Source organism: Mycteria americana, chromosome 2 (genome assembly GCF_035582795.1).
Source record: "Mycteria americana isolate JAX WOST 10 ecotype Jacksonville Zoo and Gardens chromosome 2, USCA_MyAme_1.0, whole genome shotgun sequence".
Taxonomy (NCBI): domain Eukaryota; kingdom Metazoa; phylum Chordata; class Aves; order Ciconiiformes; family Ciconiidae; genus Mycteria; species Mycteria americana.
The window spans coordinates 106,851,114-106,873,640 of NC_134366.1; the positions used below are offsets into that span (position 1 = coordinate 106,851,114).

Below are 22,527 nucleotides of genomic sequence, written 5' to 3' on the forward strand. Positions count from 1 at the left end.
TTCTGAATAGGCTTGGTAAAACAGACTTTTTTTCCACCATTCTTACAAAGAAGACTAGATTCAGATTTGGTCCTCTTAAATGTTCACCGTACTAAAGATGTGTGACCCATGTAAAGCTTCAGCTTTAATGATGAGCTGAGAACGTGCCAGCATAACTGATTCCTCAAGGCCCGAATGCAGCCTTTGCTCACAGGAATTGCTCTATGTTTGGGATTCATTTTGTATAATGTTAGCCACCTAAACAGTGGTGTCTAGCCTAAGCTAATCATTTAAGTTACCTTTATAGCCCATGGGCACTTCTCACCCCAAGCTGAGGTGTCTCAATAGAAAAAAATCGATGATACTGTCCAGATTCCTACTGCTTTCCGTTGGCTAACTTAAACTAGGAACCCCAGGGGAGGGAGATTATGACCCACATTTGAGAGAGATAATGGTAGGCAGGGGTCAAAAGCACAGGGTGCAGGGCGATGGGAACAAGAGAGACTTCAGGAACAATAAAGCAGGGTGAAGGGACACCTGCCTCAAATGTACACAAATGCATGCAGCCTGGGAAACAAGCAGGAGGAACTTGAGCTGCACATGCAGGTGCCCGGTCTGCTGCGGTGGATGGATGCAAGCTCAACAGGAAACACAGGCAAAGAATGAGGAGGGTTGGCCTGGCCTCTGTTGTGAAGGAGCAGCTTGGACACATAGATCTCTCCTACGGGAGGGATGACAGTCTGGCTGAGAGCTTGGCAGAGTCAGAGGAGAGGCCAGTAGGGGTGACACTGTGGTGTGAGTTTGTTACTACCCAGTCAGGATAAGGAATTGGACAAAGCCATCTCTGAGCAACTCAAGGAAAACATTTTCCACAAATAAAGTGTAGTTCCTTGCAGGAAAAGCAATATTTCATTCTTCTGATTTCATTCCAACTAAGGAGGAGTCCAGGGAGAAACCACCATAAAGCTGATAGTGAAGCAGTCTGGCTCCAAGCACTCAGAACCTGTAGGATCCATGCTATAACATGCTTAGGAGTAAAGGGGAGAGGTAAACACCCCATTCTCCTTCAGGAACGGGCAGATAACTCACCAGTTCCATAACTTCTGAGCACAACAGGACACGACTATCAACATTTAATCTGTCTTTTCCAGATGCTAGCTTCTTAGCACTTCCTCTAACCTCCCTTGTCTATAGTCCCTTACCGAAAAATACAGTAGAGCATTGCTATGTTGTGACAGCTATTCTCGTTGCTTGGAGTTTAGTGACAGCAATCAAAGTCAACAAACCAGGCAGTACTGACTGAAGTATGGAACATACTGGGATTTGAATACTGGCTTAACATACTTGCCTAAGAAGAAAAAGGTTAAATGCAATTAAATGGATTACTTTTTATTCCTCTTGTGGAAATATCATTTCTGCTGAATGAATGTTTAGCAGTCTGTGGTAATTCATGATGAAGTGATTTACATTTACTAGAAATCCAAGTAACCTTAAACAAGGCTCCCAGATCCTTTGATATTATAGTAGAAATTCTATGTCAATTTAAAATAAAACTGTGGGCTGGTACTGAATGCACACACACGTTCATTCACATGAAAGACCACCTCTTTCCTGTAAAATTTAATGGAAGAATGAAAGGAAAGGAAAAATAATGCAAGTATTTTCAGATGTACACAGTATGAATGTTTGCATTTCAGTCAGCAATGCAAGGAAGAAAAACATTCTCAGCTGTAATTAGGCCTATCTGCAAACTTTTATCTGTAAAAAAAAGAAAGCTAAATACAATTACTTGATAAGCAAATGCTAAACTCTATGGGACCTGAGATTCCAAGTATGATCCCGAGAATATATCTGCAATAAAAAGTAAAAGTTCTCACCCATCTCCAAGACAGAAAGGACTTTCAAACAGGATTTTGTTTATTAAGTCTGAGATTCTGTCAACATCTGTTACATGGTTTTGATGCAGTACTTTCTGACTAAAGCATTATGCCCTCTATTTTGCAGGAGTTCAGACTGAATGATTGATACATTTCCTTCTGGCATTAAAATCTTGGTATTTTTCTTTAAAAAGCCTGCTACTTACCTGTTGATCTTAATAGTGTTGTGTAGTATAATGTGAAAAACCTTCCTCTGAGCTTTTGTTGCTGAACATGACGTCATATGGTATGGAATATCCTTTTGGTCAGTTTGGGTCAACTGTCCCATCTGTGTCCCCTCCTAACACCTTACTCGTCCCCAGCCTACTGACTTTTGGGGGTGGGTGGGAGAGAGAAAGCCTTGACACTGTGCAAGCACTGTTTAGCAATAGCCAAAACACTGGCGGGTTATGATGGCTGTTTTAGCCACAAACACAAAGCACAGCACCACACAGGATGCTGTGAAGAAAGTTGACTTCCTAACTTCATTCCAGTCAGACCCAGTGCATCACGTTACTGCTTTGTGCTCAGGTTCCTGTCAGTGAAATAGAAGTCATCGGTGGTTTTCATCTGTAGATCTTAAATAGTTGAAAATAACTTGTTATTTTTGTTATCTACGGGTAGTTATTCTCATTTTGTCAACACAGACGCTGAGGTGCAAATAAATGAAGAGTATCTTTTGGAGTGGGGACTAGAGTGGTTGCCAGTAAGAAGTTCAAAATATGGAAGCTTGATTATATCTCTAGCATGAAATCATTGTTCCATAGTTAAAACCCAGATATTTTCTTGGTTTGCTAAAGAAAAATGCTACAGAATCTAATTCATATATGTATAATCCTGTTGTTTCCCATGTATTCATGCTCAAGAACACCAGAAGGCTGGAAAATTTACTATATTCTTTGTCACTGTCCTAATGATTAGCAATACACATTAAAAAAATGTGTCTTATTTAATCTTTAACTTTCGGTCGCTATATTTTATGTATTTTTGTCTGCTAGATTAAAGAGATTGGAGTTAGAAAATCTCCTTAAGTAGGTAATTTATCATGTACAGACTGTATCATCATGATTCAGTTCTGTCTTAATCCATCTTAGAGCTCATTTACACTCTTACTGTACAGTCTATTTCCAAATTGCAAATCGATCTTATGGTTTTCCTCTAAATGTTGAGTTTTTTCTTGGCATTGCTTTTAGTGGAAAAACTGGATAGAATTGGCTATCTCTGGTCTCGGGAGAGGAGTGTATAAGGACTCTAGGTACTTTAAGCATATGTCTTTTTTATAAGCATATGTCTGGAAGTGTATGTCTTTTTGCAGGTGGGCAGAGATTGCCTTCAATCCATGCTGCAATCCAGAGAGATGCTGGCAAACTCTGCACTGTGCCCAGCTAGCTGCAAGCAGGGCTAAGGATCCCACAGAGCAGTGGTCTCCAGGTGGGGGGATCTGCACCCCAGGGGGTGTGCAAGACTATCTGTTGGGGTGCAGGAAGAAAATAGTTGAACTTCCATTTATATTTCTTTTTATCTAAAAACATAAGGAAGAAATTAAGCTTTACCAATACTTAATATACAGATTGACACTGGTGCATTTAGTCGGTCCATATGTCAGATGGTCAGGGTAGGGTTCATGAGATACCCTGAGGGAAGAGCGGGTGCTCCACAACGTGGAGGGGGTTGACAGTGACATCCTCACTCATTCATTCACTTTCAGCGTACTGCAATGTATTACACTTTATGTGTGCCCAGTTAAGTGGATTTATGGATTATATTATCTAGTTTTTACTAAACTACAAAATGGACAAGTGGCTTTAAAAAGATTCCTGAAAAGAAACCACAGATTGAAGAAGATAATACTGATAATGCCAGCACAAACAAACAAGAAGAAAATGGCAGAGCTGACACTTCTCGTACTGCTAGCACGAGCTCTTCATCAGCCACATTATGGGTAAAAACAATGACAAGTTAACCAGATCTGACAAGACGTCGGCCAAAAAAAAGCAAAATTATCGAGAAGACTATTTGAAATACAGATTTATAGCTACTGTTGCTAATGATGAACCTCGCCTAAGTGTATACTGTGCCATGAGACATTAGTTATTGGTAGTATATGAAGCCATCACTATTAGAAAGACATTTAAAAATCAAGTATCCAGAACATGAAGACAAACCTCTAGAATTTTCTAGTGATGTTTAAAATCATGTGATACTCAGTCCAGTACTTTACATAACTAAACATAATGATAAATGTTTAAAAGCTTCTTCTGAGGTTTGTTAATAGCAAAAGACAAAAAGCCACATGCCATTGGGGAAACACCTGTTCTTCCTGCTGTGGTAAAAATGGCTGAAATAATGCATGGAAAACAATATGTCGACAAACTGAAGTCGATTCCTTTGTCAGCAAATGCTGTTGGAAGATGCACAAAAGACCTGAAGAGTTCCTGAAGAGTTGAAGAAACAGATACTAGAACAAACCACGCCGTGTGGGAGGTTTGATGCAGCTGGGTGAACGTACAGATGTTTCTAACATGTCTCAGCTTATGGTATTTGCTGGATTCTGCTTCAATAATGAAACAGATAAAGAAGAGGGTTTTTGTGAGCCACGAAAGGAAAAATGTACTGCAGAAGATACATTCTCTACAGTAAATGACTTCTTTAATGAGAGTAACATTTTATGGAAACACTGTGTAAGTGTAATCACTAATGGAGCAGCTGGAATAAAAAATGCATTCCAGGGTAAGGTTACAGAGCTAGCATCACACGTGAAATTCCTTCGCTGTGTCAGTCATAGGCAAGCTCTTGCAGCAAAGAAGCTGGAGTCGAAAGTGCATGAACTGCTGTAGGGTGCTATTCGTGTGGTTAATTTTATTAAAAAAAGACCTTTAAATAGTAGAATATTTACAATATTCTGTAATGAGATGGGGAGTGACCACAAAAATCTTTTGTGCCCCACAGAGCTTCACTGGTTTTCTTATGGTGAAGTGCTTAAAAAAGTTGTTGAACTTGAAGATATTACGCATTTTTCTCTTACAAAAAGAGAATTGTTCCAAATTTGCTGACCTTTCTGTGATGACAAGAAGCTATCCATAGCAGATATTTTCTAAAAAATAAATACATTGAATGTGTCTCTTCAACGTGAAGGTGATGCTTTAACAAAGAGTAAGAAAGTCACTGCTTTTCAGAGGAAATTTGTGCTAGAGAAAGAGCACTTTGGAAACATATGTTTGGAAATGTTTTGATTGTTACATGATTTTGTTGCCAAATATGATACAAGCTAGTCACGTAATAAAAACTCTCATATCTGTACATTTAAAAGACATGGAAACTGAATTTTCTAGACTGTTTAAAAATCTTCCCAACAAGAGCTTCAGTGGGTTTTGAACCCAGTTGTTAAATATATAAAAATGCAACACCTTCTGATTAGTTTGCAAGAACAACTGATTGCCATCAGGAAAGGTGGAAACTTACTAGCCAAAATTCAATAAAAACCTTTGTGTAATTGGTGGATGGACTTAAAAACGAATATCAGGATTTAGTAAGTATAGCCAGTGACGTACATCCTCCCTTTGGATCTACGTATCTTGTAAAGTACCATTTTCGGCTAGCAGCCATTAAAACCAAGTATTGAAATAAACTGGACTTAGAACCAGACCTTCAAATTGCTGTATCGCTAAGTGTTAAACCAAGAGTTTAAAAAATAATGAAGGATATTCAATCACACAGCTCTAGTGAGATCAAGAAGGGGCTTTTTATACCTCTAATAAATAAAATAATTTTTAAAATATATTTTCATCTTTATCTCATCCTTTTTAATTTATTTTTTTGTTTATGTTTTATAATAAGCATAATATATTAGTACAGTAGCAAGAACGTGTATATAATTTATAAATAAATATACATACATTGGGGATGCATGCTCAACAATTTTTTACTGATAGGGGTGCATGATGGGATCATTGAAGACCACTGCCATAGAGCCAGAGCATATTAGCTTAGTTCTCTGCTGCATCTCACGGTGGTTACATAGGTTGAAGTTCCTGCTGGTTGCCCAAAAGAACGGGTGGAGCACATTCACACCTGTCTGAAAAATACCTTGGAAATGCCCACAGTAGACCAGAAACTCCAGCACAATACTTTTTGTCTGTCTTATATAATGAGGTTATTGCCACCTCTTTACACTATTAATAAATCCAAGAAAATCCATTAACCCTTTTTGTCAGAGCCCTACCATGAGAAACTATGTTTATGCATCATGAATTTTACAGAGGTTCACAGTAAGGGCTCCACCCTTTACATGATCCAATCTCTGAGTGCTAAAATTAATAAACAGACGAAACTTTAAAGAATTATTCCGATTGCAGGATCAACAATTCAAAATTTAAATATGCTTGCACAGCTTTAACAGAAATGTTCTGTAAAAAAAAGAACCTCATCTAAACAAAATGAATGCGTTTCTCCTGACTCCCAGTCCAGTACAGCTTCTTCTTGCCAGAACAGAGTTTGCTTGTATGGGCTACTGGGATTATTCCCTGCGCTTTTAGGTCTCTTTCTTGTTTTAAAGGAGGGAGATTAATGTTACAGGATATTAATGTTACATTTTTTAAAAAAAAAGCTAAATGGTATTATCTTTCAGACCAATTAAAAACATGTAACAAATGGCATGGATTGTATTTAAAACTCAGAAATAGATAGAAGTTATTTTTAAGGGGATTGTTAAATTCTGGTGAAGTCAAATGCATAACCCTTAATGACGCCACGTGTATTCTCTCCTCCCTGAGAGAGCTAAAATAAAGCATTACATATGCTTATGAAGGTACAGAACATTTTTTCATGCCAGATTGTTGTTAGTTCTTGTGGGGATATAGAAGGGTAAAGTTTGATTCCAGGTGTTCTGTGAATTTCAGGCACAATCTGTAATGTTAAAATGAAAAGGCCAGTGACAGTAAAAAGTATTAGCACACATGGTCAAGGAGATGATCGCCAGTCGATAACAAACAGACATAATTTTCATCACCTGAAGTTGCCAACAAGTTGTCCAAAGACACAAAATTAAACTGCTTGCTTAATTTGCAGCATAAAACGCTTCAAGTAATTCTCAGGTAACCTAGAAGATTTTATCTTCTGGTTTCCATACTGAATTAGGGACTTCATCTCAAACAGTATTGATAAACTGCTTATATTTTTGTATCATTTTCCAGTCATGCATAAAATTGGCTTTACTTTCTTAAACCAAATAGCTTGTATTAATGTGACCCTGAAGAATTCCTCTGTAGGAAAAGAGAATGTGAAGCCAATGAAATGAAAAGATGCCACCATGGTATTTTTAACTACGTTGCTGTAAGAAAGAGTGCAACCACAGTAAGGCTGCTTAGGACAATATGCCAAGATGCAGCATAATACCTATTCAGAATCCCATTCAGAGTAACATAAAATAATGTGCAGAATTTATTTATAAAGGACTTGATATAAGATATACCAAGTGATTTAAAAACCTTCAGGAAAAGATTAGAAGGAAGAAATTTCAGAACATAGAAGTCTGCCAAAAGAGAAGAGAAAGAGCAAGAGCAATTAACGAAGGCATTAAAGAGTTCAAAAAGATATGTACAAGAGCCAGGGGAAAATGCCTTTTCTAGAAGGACTTTTCACAGGTAACTGGAGTACAGCTTCAGCCGACAATTGAAATCTCAGTGGAGGAAGTATGTGAATCAAACTGAGACGCTCAAGTACAGTAAATTATCACCACCATATGGTATCCTTCTGAGGATTCTGAAGTAAATAAAGCGTGAAATAACAGTCATACACCATTGCGGGAAATGTTGCTGCAAGGTTTTCTTCAATATTCAAAAAAATGTTAATACAGTTTCTGTATTTTCTTTAAACTTGGAGGACCAAGAGATAATCCCCAAACTCTGAAGTAATGTTTAATCATCTAGTAGTCCTAGAAAATAGGATGAAAATGCTCCAATAGAGCCACTGCTTTATCTTTCTTTACCTTACTTTAACTTAGATTAAAAAGTGAATGTAATTTAAAGTTAGCATAGTATATATTAACTGGGTTAATTTACCTAGCATAGGTTAACTGAGCTGTTAACTAGCTTGCTTATCTAAATTCCTGCTTTCTAAAAAGAATGTGATTATAGCTTCAGCACATTTTTAAGTTGCTTGGGTTTTTTTAACAGAAGCGATTACTCTCCAAAGCCTTCAGCAGAGGACAGTCATGTCTCTCATGTTGAATTTAGGAGAATCAGCAATGTAATAGAAGATAGAGCCATTATTAGTTTCTAGGGAGAAGGAGAGGGTGAGAGAAAGAGAGATTAGAAGCAAAAATAGTAGTTTAGTCTGTAAGTTGCTTCTCCCCAGGTGAGAGCAGCCACTGTAGCTCACCTTATGCCAGAGAGTGTCATCTAAACATCAACTATTTTTTCTGTTGCAGACTTGTAGCAACTTTCTCTCTCACTCCTTTAAGCAGCCCTGAACTTCAACTTGCCACTACATATAAAGGGCAGGGGGACAACTTCTTGGGCTTCCCTGAAAAGCGCAACTTGATTTTGTATCAAGTGCGTGGCACCTTTTCAAAATACATTTAAGTAGTTAAGAGTTGATATTGTATGCCTGGTTGTCTTTTATTAGTCTTGAGTTTGCCAGCTTTATTTTTCATTTTATCCCTTTTCCTGAGGGAACGGGTGGCATTATCATGCTAACTAAATGTTAGATATCATTAATTTTGCACATGTGATCCAATTCCACTTTGTGTGCCTTTCTGACATTTTCCAGGATTACTTCTCCTCTTTTGGCTTTGGAAACAGAACAGTAACATGAAGACATTTCTTCAGGAAGCATTCATACATAGGCAGACTCGAGTGAGGTTTCCTACAATGATTAATAGTTGGCAGATTAATAGTAGGGAAGAATCCAAACACTGCTGTCCTTATCTGGTAGCAGCAGTAGTCAAAGGTGGGTGCATAGCTACCATACAGCTCCTACATGGCTTCTGCTTCCTTCTGCGGGGGTAGCTTTCACAGAAATCAGTGCTTCCGTGTTCTTAAGGTTAATGTCTCTTCCTCAGCAAGGTGGTTAACAATCCTTTATTGAACAAGTCAACAAACTCTTGATTTTAATTGGCAGCTGAGATGGAGGAAAAATCCTGTGGAAGGTACACCCCTAATTTATTTAAAACCTTAATTGGTATTGTTGGGTGCACGGGTGGTCCAAAAAAGAAAAGGGAATGACGTGGATTGTACAGGTTACTTTTACTTTAGCCAGATCATCGCGGTATCTGGATCTTCAGCTCTTGCTTAGGGCAAATCCTCTGTTGCAGTATGCTTTAAGCCCCTACGAAGGGGATAGACCCTAATACTTTTGTTCTCTGAACATTTTTTTTTCCTGGCCTGCTTCGTCTGGCATAGAAAATCTTATATATGTATATACTGCTTTAAGAAACAGAAGAGTTTAGAGCTGTTGAAAGTGGTCAAACATCTGTTGTCCTATTCTGTTTCTTTATTAAAAACAATTGTTTATTGTGTATTATCTTCCTGCATATTCTTGTGCTGTCCTGAACAGGAGCTTCATCTTTAGCCAGTAGAATCTGTTTGGTAACTATCAGAATACTAAGGGTGACCTGGTAAGCAGCTCCAATTTCTTAACAAGTCCATGGTTTTATCTAAGACCCATCTTCAAGGAAGTATAGTAGTCTCAAGTGGGACAGCATACTCCATCATATGTATGTTTGTTTCATAAAGCCATCAAGCACTCATTCTTAAAGCAGTGTTCTGCCTCAAAATTTTCTGTTCTGCAACTGATGAAAATACCTTTTAGGGGATTTATTTTTCATACTGTTAAAGGCCGGACCAACTGCATCATACAAAAGTTTTAATTGTGGCATTAAGTTCTCAATACAGGATGTCTGCAGTTCTTCATGGTTTCATAACTCCTCAGTTCCTCTAGTACAGATGAGTGAGTGCAAACTCTTGATGCCAACAATTATAGCCAGATTCACACTCCTACTTTGGAAGGTCTGAGCTGCTGCTGATTTGCTGGGTCCCACAAACAGAGAGGATGCAAAAGGAAATTGTGTTCCAGAAATCTTTGTGAAGTGGTTTTGGTTTTCTGCATTATAAAAATGAATAAAGCAAAGATGATATCTGTCACAGAGAGCTGATGTTGAAGCATTTTGACAGAATGATTAGATCAGCAGTGCTTGCATGTGCGGAAGGTGGAGATTTGGGTTTGTACATCAGTTGTTTCCTCAGATAATAATCCCACTGATCACAGGAATGGTATTAGTGAACATCTGAGTACATAAGACAAAAGAAAGTTAATGAGTATGTTATGCTTCTTACTTTAAAGACTCCAAAAGGTTTTTCAATTATTTTTGAAAATTAAACATTAGTATGAAATTTCAATACATAACACTTTAAGAAATGCATTACTACTTTAGTGTCATGTATCTTCAGTTTAGTTTCTTCCAACTTTAGTTACCAGATGGATTACAGTTACAGTCCTCAGTACAATGCACTACAAAATTCCGGTCTTAAGAAAACAGAAAAGGCACAATTTAATAGACAAGTGCAAGTGAAAAAAGTTCTTTGAGTGTAAATGATACACAATGGAGAAAAAGAAGAAACTTTATTTTTTTAAATCTCCTGATTACTTGTCTCTGCTCAGTAATATCACTCCAGTTAGCATCTAATTTAGTTCTCTAATGTAGCAGAACCTATTTGGGTCAGAAGAGATAGAAGGTAACTTCTGTATTTTTCCAATGGGAAGGAACATGGGGTTGAAGCATGGTTCATATGCTAAAATTTTCATGTCTATTTATATTAGCATTATCATTTGTTGCAACATTATCGTGTGATGATCTTATATCCCTGAAGAGGTGTCTGTTTTCCCTTTTTCACCTGGAAGAAAAATTATAGACTTACAGAGTTTAAACCACAGGGATTTTTTTACAAAGTTCATCTAAACAAAACTGTTTGGAGCACTGCATTGCCAAGTGAAAAGTAAGTTAATGAAATGCTTTATTAAACTGTTCTCAAATTTTAAGCAAACCTGTCCCTCCACTCTTAAAAAGCCTAAAGCCCAAATACCCCAGTGTATTGCAATGAGGACAACTATTCCCATAGTTCAGGCATAGAATAGAATTAAATCTTAGCTTGATATTGCTGACCTTTCCGCATTTAGGAAGTCTGAGGAATGTGGATTGCTATTTTGGAGGATTATTGAATTAGTAATAATTTCATATCATCTGTATTCTCACAGGTATGCTTTCTATAATCTCCCTTTCCTCAAAATGTCATCCAATTTTTATATTAGGTAAATGTTTCTTTCTTTTTAGTTTCCTACTGAGGCTTGTATTCATAGTTTTCAGTTGATAACAACACTTACTCCTGGATACAGGTTTTCATAAAAATTGACATAGTCCCCTGAGTCTGATGCAATTAAACCATTAATAAATAACTACAGCTTCAGTACAGCAACTGAGTGCATGGTAAAACTTCAAACTTGGCCCAGATTTTCTGAAAGAAAAAATCCCAGATAGATAAAGACTTCCAAGCTTTTCACAAAGCCCATGGTTTGTACAAACCTCCTTTACCAGCCAAGAAGTAGAAGAAGAACCTGTGTGATCTCCCTCAGCGGTGGGGTGGTCAGATTAGAAAGGATGCAGGGAAATAGCCCACTCCTCTGACCTTGTCCTGAGAACATTTTATGAAGGTAAGGGATCTTTGGGGTTTCTAAGCTTCAGTGGATGCTACCAGTCCTGGAACACCATTTTGAGATGGGGTTAGATTTTGAGACCTGGCATTCAGCTACAGTTCAGCTGTCTGTAACTGTCTGTATCTGAGAGTCATCTAAGCTCCATTTACAGTTAATGGAGAAAAGAGAGAAGCACTTCCAGGGTGCAATTCATCTCACCTGTTTTAGCCATCTATTTATGGATGAGATGACTCATTCCTCAGAATGCCCATTTATCTTAACTTTGGCAATATCTGTGTAACATCTTTCCTAGTTAGCGTTGGAATAAAAAATATTTCATCCGTCATGGATGGAGACCGTAAATGTGTAAATGTTACTGTTGCTTTCATTCTGCTTAATCAAGGAGGATTTTACATAAAGATGCTTTGTTTTGTAATTATAAATCATAGCTCTTTTGGAACTGATAACATTTTCTTAAACAATACTTAATTATCCTTCACGTTGCTTTGTTTGAATTATCCCTCTCAATGAAATCTGCCCAGAATTGTTTTAGTAAATGGGCTCTTTCGGAGTAATAAATATGTTTGAAATGTGTGCGTATGTAAAAATTACTAATGAGTACTATACGTTGTCCACCTGTAATAATGTAAATAGATGTTGAGTCCCTAATTTTTCGTTCAGTAATCAAACAGTCTATTTGCTACGTGAAAACTACTACAGAAGTGTTTTTGAGGGTGGTGTAATAGTGTGTGCTTCAAAAGAAATTCCTGATAGTTTTCTAGGCTGTGATTTATTCTTTTTTCTGTGATTGCATGAGACTTTCCATCATGTTCTGTTCTTATTTCCTAATCTAGACCTAATTCACCAATGAAAATCAGATTTACTATGTATTCTAAGTAGTTTGTAAGAGATTTTTTATTTCTCTAAGTATTTTTTTATCTAAACACATACTCTAAAGCTTGTGAAGTTTTATTTGTCAGAAGATCCAGATATATTCTATATTTTGCATTCTGTGTTCTAATGACACTCCACACATAATAATATGGAGTGCCTTATTTGTCTGCCTCGACATTCCCTCCAAGATAAAGCGTTCAGTATTTCAGCAGTCCTAGTTACTTGAATGCTTGCACCAACTTTCAGTAGTCCTATTACATTGACTTGCTTTAATAAACAAGCATTTCTAATTTCTTGCTTAATTACTTGTGCTTCTGGCATTGGTTTACAAATTATTAAATAATCTATCCTCAGTATGGCCCCTATTGACTTTCATAATACCTGGCATGAAAATTACTGTTGTGTAATATTACAACCTCCAGACCCTTTGCTTTTGTTCTGCTATCTCTAAGAGTCAAGTCTGATGAACTTGTAGAAGAGTGGTTGTCCTATTTATCTAGAAGCCAGCAGAACCACATTGCTTTCAGTTTTGTAGAGGCTATCTCACACTGAAGGAACTAGAAGTATATTTTGTGTATATTTCCTTCTTCAGTTTTGTTCATCTGCGCCCCTGAAACCTTCATGTGAAGTGCTATTATTTCTTCTAGCATATATCATTAACTTTCAATCCTTGCCTACTATCTTTAGGATCCTTTCTGGCTTTGAAATGTATTATACATTTTTTCCTATAAGGAACGTACCATGCTTTTTCCCTCCCTGCTGTGCTACTGAGTTGTGTGTTTACTTGTCTTAGTCTTATTGAAGAGAGTCTGTGTCTTTGGACTGCTCAAAGTCCTGCTGAACCTATTGTGCAGGTTCTTAACATGCTTGTAGATTAAGTGAAACTTGATCTGTTCATACATTGTCATAGTGCAGATCCCTGTTTTTTTCCTAGCTAAATTTTCATGTCACTGTAATATGCCAGCATCTTCAAATACCTGATAGCAAGAGATCCACCTCTTCATAAGAAGGATTGATGTTATCTTTTTGTTGCAGAACAATCACCTTCTAAGTCGAACTGTTTGTAAGTCATCTTAAAAATGCCTGATAAACATCCCCCCTACCACAAGAAACCTAAATTCCTATTAATTCTTTTTACGCACAACTATTAGGTTTAACATCAGAGTTCATGATTACGTTTAGCTTCTGTGACCAAAAAACATGAGAAGGAAATTTTTCTACTTTAGAAATTTGGGGGGAAATTAGAGCATTTTACATGTGACTTTATAAAGGTTTATGTTTAAATAGGTATGATCTGTATCGTAGTCATGCATATGTAGGTTTTATGTGAAGTCATATTTACCATGTTGACATTCCAGGCAGAAAGGAGGAAAATTAACATTTTTTTAACTGGAAGATGTAGATAAATAAGATAAACTGGAAGATATATAAAAAATAAAACAATACAATATCCTATTTTTGTTCTGTTATTGCTATTATTATTATTATTATTATTATTATTATTATTATTATTATTATTACTCTAGTCCAAAACAAGCAGTCTAAAACACTCAGGCACTTCTTGCAGGCAAGAGTTATATTGACCACATTTGTTTCCAGGTTAGATCCATGTGCTAGAGTCTTACTTCAATGAAAAAAGCCATTTTTTTCTTGAAAGCCTGTACTGACAGTTTTCCCAAGTAAAAGCCAAATATTCCAGGGTTCCTTCTTCCCTTCCTTTCACCCTGAAAACCACACACAATATGTGATTTTTTAAAAACATCTGATTTCTATTGAACAAAAAAGGAAATCCAACGCATCTCTGATTTTATTTCTCTTCTATGCAATAGGACATTTAAGTTTTTAATTTTCCTCTAAGTGGGACTCTTTCCTAATATCTAAATTAATATTTTACTGTTTCCTTTTGGTTTATCTATGTTTTATCTTTTGGTTTGTGTTGTCTCTCTGTTCAAAATAGGATTCTACTTCCTCTTTCATTTTTGTAATCCCAAATGATGTGTATATCAGTGAAAGTATACCTCAATTTTCCTCTATATCTAAGGGCAATGACATGTATCAGTATGTAGTATTACACAATTTCTCTTCTCCAGATACAGTATTTCTTGAAAGTAAGTTTCACTCAGTGCTTCTAAGCCTCTAAATGTGAGTAGTGTATTTGTTTCATTGGAATGAAAATAGGGATAATTGTGTTTGCTTGTAATGCTCGTATGTGGTGAGATCTCTCTATCTTTACTAATCCCAGACATTGTAATCTGTCCTTTGCAATTACTCATGATTTACGTTTTGTTTATGCAATGAGGAAATATTTTTTCCTTATAATTCATGCATTTGTTTTGTAGACATGTTTATATCTCTGTACTGAAACTCCTACAGTACAACACTTTGAAGTACACAGTATAAATCTCGGCAGCAGGAAATCTTAGTAAAAAATCTGACTGTATAATCCATCTGGTCTGACCAGTTCTCATTCATTAGGAGTCTCTTATGATCAACATCTGGTAGGATTAGACTGCCCTGGACAACAAGGATTTAGCTTGCAGTACTTACATGCAGCTTTAGTGACCAAAAGGTCATCGGAAATATCTGTTAAAAGCAAAGTAGTATGATTAATCTAAAAATTATTAAATTTATTTTGTAACTGGCAGAGTTAGGATTAAATGAGCAAACTGTGCCATTAAACGTATAATTTGAAACCTAGTTTGAATTGTCGATCAGTAGAGACCCCTGAATCCAAACTATCATCATTAGATTGACAATTCATCACGAATATTGCCTTTCTTTACCATTTTCCTGGGGAAAAAAAGGGATAAAATTGACTTGATAAAAATTAAATATGGTGGTCAAATGGATGCTAGCTATTTAGTATTGGTGAGCAGGTTCTCGCACTAATAATCCCACTGAAGTGAGCAATATCTCTTCACCTAATACAAAATCACTATGTGTGCAACTTTTGTACCTTTGTGAGGTAGGGGATCATTTATATCTTGTACACAGAGAATCATCATACGCAGATCATATAGGAGGTAAAAAACTTGTCAACAACTGAAAGTCAGTGTCAGGGCCCCGAGAGCACCAAAAGCTCTTTCTGACCCTGACAGGCCCCCCAAGGCTTCCCCCGCTCCCCCTGCCCACAACCCAGGACCCTGTTTCAGCTCAGCCCAGCACCATCAGTCCCTGCCCCAGCGATGCTGTGGGAGCGCTGGTCTCTCTCTCTCTCCATCACAGCCGTGCCTGGCATGGACCCTGTTGGTTTGGACCCATTTCCTGGCTTGTCCTCAGACCTGTCTTGTCAGTACGGACCTGCCCAGCAATCACAGGACTGTGTCTGACCCTGGTTATTCTCCCCAGACCCGATCCTGTCCCTGACTCATGGATGGACTTCCCAGCTTTACCCTGGACCTGCCTTATTGCCGTGAACTTGCCCGGAGGTCTACCCTCATGGCTGAAACTGGCTGTTTTCCCTGAGCCTGTCCGGCTCCCCTCGCTGGGACGCTGGCTGGTGAGGTCCCTGGTCCCGGGGCTGTGTTATTGCACTCACGTCCTCCTTCCTTAGGGAGAAGCTTCCCCGTGCCGCTCCCCAAAATTCGCTTCCTTTCCTTAAACCTAAATCCGTCCTTCCTGATAGAGACCACAAGAGTGTTGTAATTTGGTCCCGTCTAGACTCATTTTTTTTTTTCACAGCTTATTTAGTCATTCTGTCTACTCTCTCAATTTGCTGGAGATTAAAGACATTAATTTCTTCCTTGGCAATGCAAGTTCTTGGCTCCTCAAACCCCCTGTATTTCTTCCTTCACAGGTGCAGGGTCAGGGACTTTGTTGTTTGCCTCTCAAACATCACTGAATTTGATACAACAGCTATGAGGTAGGCGAGTATTGCTGCCATCCACTTCACAGAAAAAAGATACAGCCAGCCTTGGTAGCAAACTTTAAAATCTTATTTAGGTCATATGAGCTGTATCACAGAGCAGCTCTGGCAGAATGAGGGATAAAAGACAGTTGTCTTGTATCCTGGCCATTGCCTCAAACACAAAAGCCGTCCTTTTATTCCTGCAAATGCATCCCTTACACATGATATAAACCCTTCATTTTTTGGAGCTTGCTGCTGAGTAAACATATTTGCACCCCAGTAATTTTTGAAGTTGACCACACATAAATCTATTAAATATGCAGTACGGTGAAATACTGATTTCATCCAGCTTTGTACACAGAGCAGTGTAAAAGCACTCTTTTTTCTGTGAGTGAAGGACTAGGGTCTCTAAGCAGTGGTTTGTGAAACCTCCCAGGTCTATTGATCAGGTCTGGTAATTCCTGTTTTGGGGAAATGAAATGTTGGTGTCTTTAAAGTGCATAAAATTTATATAAACAGACATAGAGCTACAACCTTCATTAACTTGTTAACAAGGGACTAAAACCACATGGAATTATACTACTTCTGTATTGAAAGTCAGTGCAAGATTTACTTAGGAACTGCAGATCCCCACCAGAGCTTAATACAGTTTTGTTACAACTTTCTACAGCAGTTTCCTCCAGTTGAAATTACCCTATTCTACACAATAAAGAAGCAGAAGTATAGTATTTTACAATTTTCTTTATTCAGGGTTGCTGGAATGAAACAATTACTACTGAGCTCTAAAACTGTTGTACTGCTGGTGATATGCTTTCCAGGACTGCAAGCATCTGCTAAAACAAAACATGCAGCATTTTGTGTTCTGAGTTTCACAGGTTTAATCCAAAATTGCAACATTTGCTACAGGAATTGGCAGCTCTAGAACTGGAGGTGAGGCTTTGTGAATTCTGATGTTGGACCCAAATCCAAATCAGAAGATTCTGTAGTTAAATTTATTTGACAGAAGTGAAGAACTTCTGTAGGAATAAAAACACAAGTTTCATTTCTATGAGATATTTAGAATATTTAGAAAGAAAAAAAGAAACCTGAGGATGGTGACAAAAAATATGGAAATAGGAATCAAAGACTGGAAAATGTAGTGGAAATACCCCAGACCAGGCACAAGATGAGATTTGTCAGACTAGTGGTCATAGCATTGAAAGGGGAAAAAAAATGAAGTCTTCTAGAAAAACAATATAGACCTTGTAAATTCTTATAAAGCTGCTAATATCTTGTTGTGATAATGGGAAAGAAACACCTTTCTTTTGGCAAAATCTCCACAACAGATGCATCTGAAAAGCATCCAATATCTTATTGTGGCAGTGAAGAGAAAAGGTTTCCAACTTCTCTGGAACCAAATCTAATAAGATGTGTCTTTTGAGAGGTTAATCAGTGGTTCAAAGAAAAGTCTAAGAGCTCTGAAAGCCACAGAGTAGTGGACTGCTAGCAGATGGGGCAGGGGGTGTCAAAGAAATTTCTCAGTGGCTTAATTTAAATAAGTGTTGCTCAGAAAAAAAATAATATGCAATTGAATACCTCAATTTCAAAGTTCATGAACAATTTCTGAAGGGAAGGAGTCACAGCAAGTCAGCAGACAGTCTGAAGTCTAATCAAATGTCAGCCCTGTGCCACCCACTGAAGCCTATCTATGAGTGTTAGGCTATTTTAATAGTATTCAATGTGTATCTTTTATCATTTTTCTCTTGTTAATAATGGTCTAATTTGACTAAACTGTATTTGGTGAATCAGCTGTTTTCTCCTCAGATCAGCTGAATAATGTTAATCTAGTCTCTCTGAGATTAAAAGAATGACTAGAAATGGCTCCAGAAAAAAATCAAGAAAATATCAGAAAAGCAAACCTGCAACTAAAAAAATTTCTTGTTTTACAGAAGAAGGTAAGACAGTATGGGGTAGAAGCATATGACAAGTCATATGCCTTTGGAAAGTACAGTTCTGTTAGCTAAGGAAAATTTTACTTTTTCTAAGTAACATATGATAGTTTTAGTGAACTTTTATGCTACGTAGAAGGATTTTGGACATTAGCTAAACTATGATCAAGAGAGGTCTATTTTCTTTTATTATCACTGATGGTTTGTTTCAGAAAAGCAATTTTTCTTTGTATCGAGAAAGACTTGTATCATAAGAAGCAGTTAATGGCATTGCTGGAGCTAAAATATCAATCATTCATTTTACTAGTATACTGGCAGAAAAAGGAGTCACTACTGATCATTTTTTGTCGGTGAATACATTTTCACACAATGCATTTAAAAATGGGTTATAACATCACAAAAGCATGAAGGATATAACTCAAATCTTGGTGGACTGACCATTCTGATTGTTGGTTCTGTAAAATAAAATAATTTTTAATTAAAAAATTACCTATATGTCCACTTGTTTTAATCATTGTAAAAGGTTATAATGTAAAAATATGTCTTAGTAATTTTAAAGCATGGCTAAAAGGGATAAGATGAAACAGATGCCATGAAAGAAGTAATTAAGGCAGCCAGTGTAGTAATGATCTTCAGGAAATACTTCATTGGTCAACCAAGAAACTTGGCAAAACCGACTTAAAGGGAACAGCAAAAAGGTGGAATGCTGTTTGAGGATCAATGCAATTTCTACATTACAGAAACCAGATTATGCTGCTTTGTCATGAAGAAATTTGCAAAAGCACAAAGATAGTTTTAACATTCCTCTTTTTTACCAAAAACTGTGCTGCTATCTAACACTTAAGCAGCATATGGAAAAAAATAACTTGGTTGCATGGTAAACATAAAAGCATGAAATACACCCAGCACAACCACTAACATGCATAGATTGGGAGGATACTCACAAACATATATTAAAGAAAAGCTGAAGGATTACTGAAGAGATGAGTTTGTCTTGAAAGCAAAGCTGCCAGCAGAACTCAGAAGTCTCAGTGTGACCTTTCATATCTCAGCGCATCCACTTGCTTTTACTGTATACTTAGGCATGAGTGTGACAGACTTTCAGCCCAGGAAATTTAGCAATAGCTGGGTCTTATTTTTGCATGGATAAAATGTCTTCTCATTATATAAACTTTATGGTTATTTCCATTCCAATGACAAAGTTCCTACTCCTGAAGGACAGATACCACTTCCTCTTCTTTACTTAGCCATGTCACTGTCTATCAAATATTTTCAGATTATTTTGAATAGACTGTGCTTCTCTCTCAAAGGAGGTCAAGGAAAAGGAGAGTTAGGAGGGAGATTTAAAACGTGTAATTCCAACAATGCATAGAGAGGGTCATTGGAAAGTATCTGCATATGATTTATACACTTCTAAATTTTCTTGTTTAATATCACATATATTTCTCTTCCATGTATTGTATTTTCTCTGTTTGCATTTGAGATACCTGTTTTACGCTGTGATTTGCTTCTCCTATTTCTGATATAACAAACAAATAAAAAAGACACTCAGGGCAATGAATGTGATCATCATTTTATTAAATTAAAATTGGAGTGCTGCTCTCTTCATTTCAGTCTGTAACCATGTTATCTCCAGCTAAAATTATTTTTGCTCATCTATTAGGAATAGTAATGTAAAACTCTGTTTTTGTAGTTATGTGGCTGGGGGAAACCAGCAGCGATTAAGACAGAAAACCTTAAAGTAGTTATATGGAAAAAAACTCTAAATCTGTAAACCAGATTGCTTTGTATGTTATCTGGCTTCTTTGTGCTATTAGGCAGCTCAAAGAGGACAGGGTCTTGCCACTGTAAAAAAACAGGTGAGAAAATCTGTTGATGGCTGGTTGCTTGTGTTATCTTTAAGCAAACCATACCACTCGCTGCCCCATTCAGCGAGATGCATGCTCTAAGAAAGGGGGAGGGCACAGAGGAGTTCATTAGGCTTTACTAATCCCTAACTGATCTAAGCTAAGCTCTGCTGATTCATGCTAGGACCAGCTGATGGTGGTTTCAAATCAGCCCTCAGCACTGAGAATATGTAAGAGTTTACTTGATGAGTCTTTTCCCTTTATACGGTCTCAAACGTCACTTTGGCTACAAGAAAGCTCTTGGTCTTAACAGCACTGGAAATACACAAGAATGACCATCCCCATGCTGTAAAGTGGGAGTCCACTGTGAACTTTTTTTCACACATAGTAAAGCTCTTTACGTAGCACACGCATTGATAGTAGATTATGGTGGTAAAAGAATACTGTCTTGATCAGATTTTAGGCAAAATGGAAAAAAAATGTGGGTGCATATATCATCGTTGAGATCATTGCTTGTCATTATAGTGATAAATATAGTCCATCTGCTTCCTCCTCACTGAGTCTCAGTTCACTAGTTTGCCTTTTTTCTCAACTTCTGACAGGTGAGGAATGATCTGACTCGAGTCCTGTATGGTGAAGACGTTGAAATTTCAGATACTGAGAGTTTCTCCAATGATCCTTGCACGAGTGTAAAGAAGCTTAAGGTATGTGCTGCTGTTTGAGGAATAAAGAGAAAGTGATGATAACATCATGGCATTTTATTTAAATCTTTTTTCCTATGAAGAAGGCTAATAAAACAAAATTTGCATAAGAATGATGTACTACTACATTCTGTTGCATAGTAAAGTTAACAAATGGCATTTTGAAGGCCTAGTCCTGCTTAAGTCAATGAATATCCATGCATATAGTGATATGTAGTAGTAGTAGTTCCTGATAAGGACACAAAGTAAAGCAAGTTGTTGCTGGTTTAATGTTTGTACCTAAAGCACCAGTCTTAGTGATATACGTGTGAAAGTTCATGAGGTTTGAAACCAGAACCCTTTTAAGGTAAATTATCATGTAGCAAAAGCATTGAGCATCTTTCCATTAGCTTCATTACACATTTTCGATTGAATTCTTTGCTTATAATCATCTGCATTATTTCATATGAATCACAGAAAAAAAAAAAAAAAGGAAAAATAAATTTGAGAGCAGAATAATTTACCATCCTTCTCTTATTATAATGATTTATTAGGTTCCTGGCATCTCATAAAATTAAAACTATGTTTTAGCATTAACATGAAGTGCAACCAACAATAAACTAGACATAGGAGATATGAATCTTAAACTGCATATGAACATGAAAAAATGGTTGAACAGCAAGTACTTTTAAACAGTGAAGATCAAATCGTTGCTGGCATCAGATACGTATAACAGATGATGAAAGCCACAATCCTGCAGAAACTTAAATATGTGTAAAACAGGTTTAAAAAACCCCAATAAACTGAATGGTATTAAAAAACTAAAATTAAAGCAAGGCTATCGAACTGTATGAGACTAGGCCACTACTGACGCTAGCTGGAAAAAGTCTGAAGCATGGTAAACTAAGTGTGCTTTATATTCCCACAGTCTAGAGATGTGAGCCTGAATGTTTAAAGTATAAATAGGTAAAGATTATGTTTATAGGAAGCCATTTGTGTCTGTCCAGTCTAAGCCAGTTTGCATTTCCTATCTGGGGTTGAAAAGACTCCAGTATGTGTTATCAGTAAAGTCCACATTTTTGACAAGGTCTTTAACCCCTGGCATCAGAAAACTAACAATTCTGAAGACAGAGCTATTTAAACCGATGGATGATGTAAAACAAGAAAAAACACATATAAGCATGTATATTTAGGCTGAAGGTTAGAAGAAGCAATGAGATTCTAGCCTTCCTGTATGTCAACAACACGCTGTTTGTTTTATAGGGAAGACCAGAAGACTCTGTCAAACAATGTATTAAGTTAACTCTTGATTTCTTCTTCAAAACAAATTACTATAACAATAAATAAGCAATTATCTAGACAGTCACTTATTCTTGACAGGAGTGTAGGGTTACTTGTCCTTAGGTACATATTTCAGGCACAACTTAGCTATACAGTTCTGAAAATGTTCATTCCTTTCTTCCAGATGTTAACCTAACATAGGTAAACTGGTATCTGTTTACTGTACTTGTGATTGAAATAGACATAAAATACCTTTCCTTTTCATAAACATAGTTTAAATTAATGAAATTAATGATTATGCAATACAAAATAGAAATATCTGGTATGATTTGCAGAAATGTATGTTCTATATTTTTCCCAGCAACAACTTAACTTTTACTACATTGACTCCAGCCTCTTTGAATCACAGTTGGAAAGTAAATTTAGGCTTAAGGATATCTTTAAAACTCATTTTTGTGTTCAGAGAAA

The 22,527-nt window shown here is 36.9% G+C and overlaps 1 protein-coding gene across 1 annotated transcript in view; it reads left to right on the top strand.

Annotated features, from left to right (window-relative positions):
• Positions 1-22,527, top strand: part of GABBR2 (gamma-aminobutyric acid type B receptor subunit 2) — a 497,107-nt gene that overhangs the window by 213,342 nt on the left and 261,238 nt on the right. Inside the window, exon 4 of the mRNA XM_075494175.1 lies at positions 20,701-20,802. Coding sequence (XP_075350290.1) covers positions 20,701-20,802 — 102 coding nt within the window. The remainder of the gene's footprint in view (positions 1-20,700; positions 20,803-22,527) is intronic.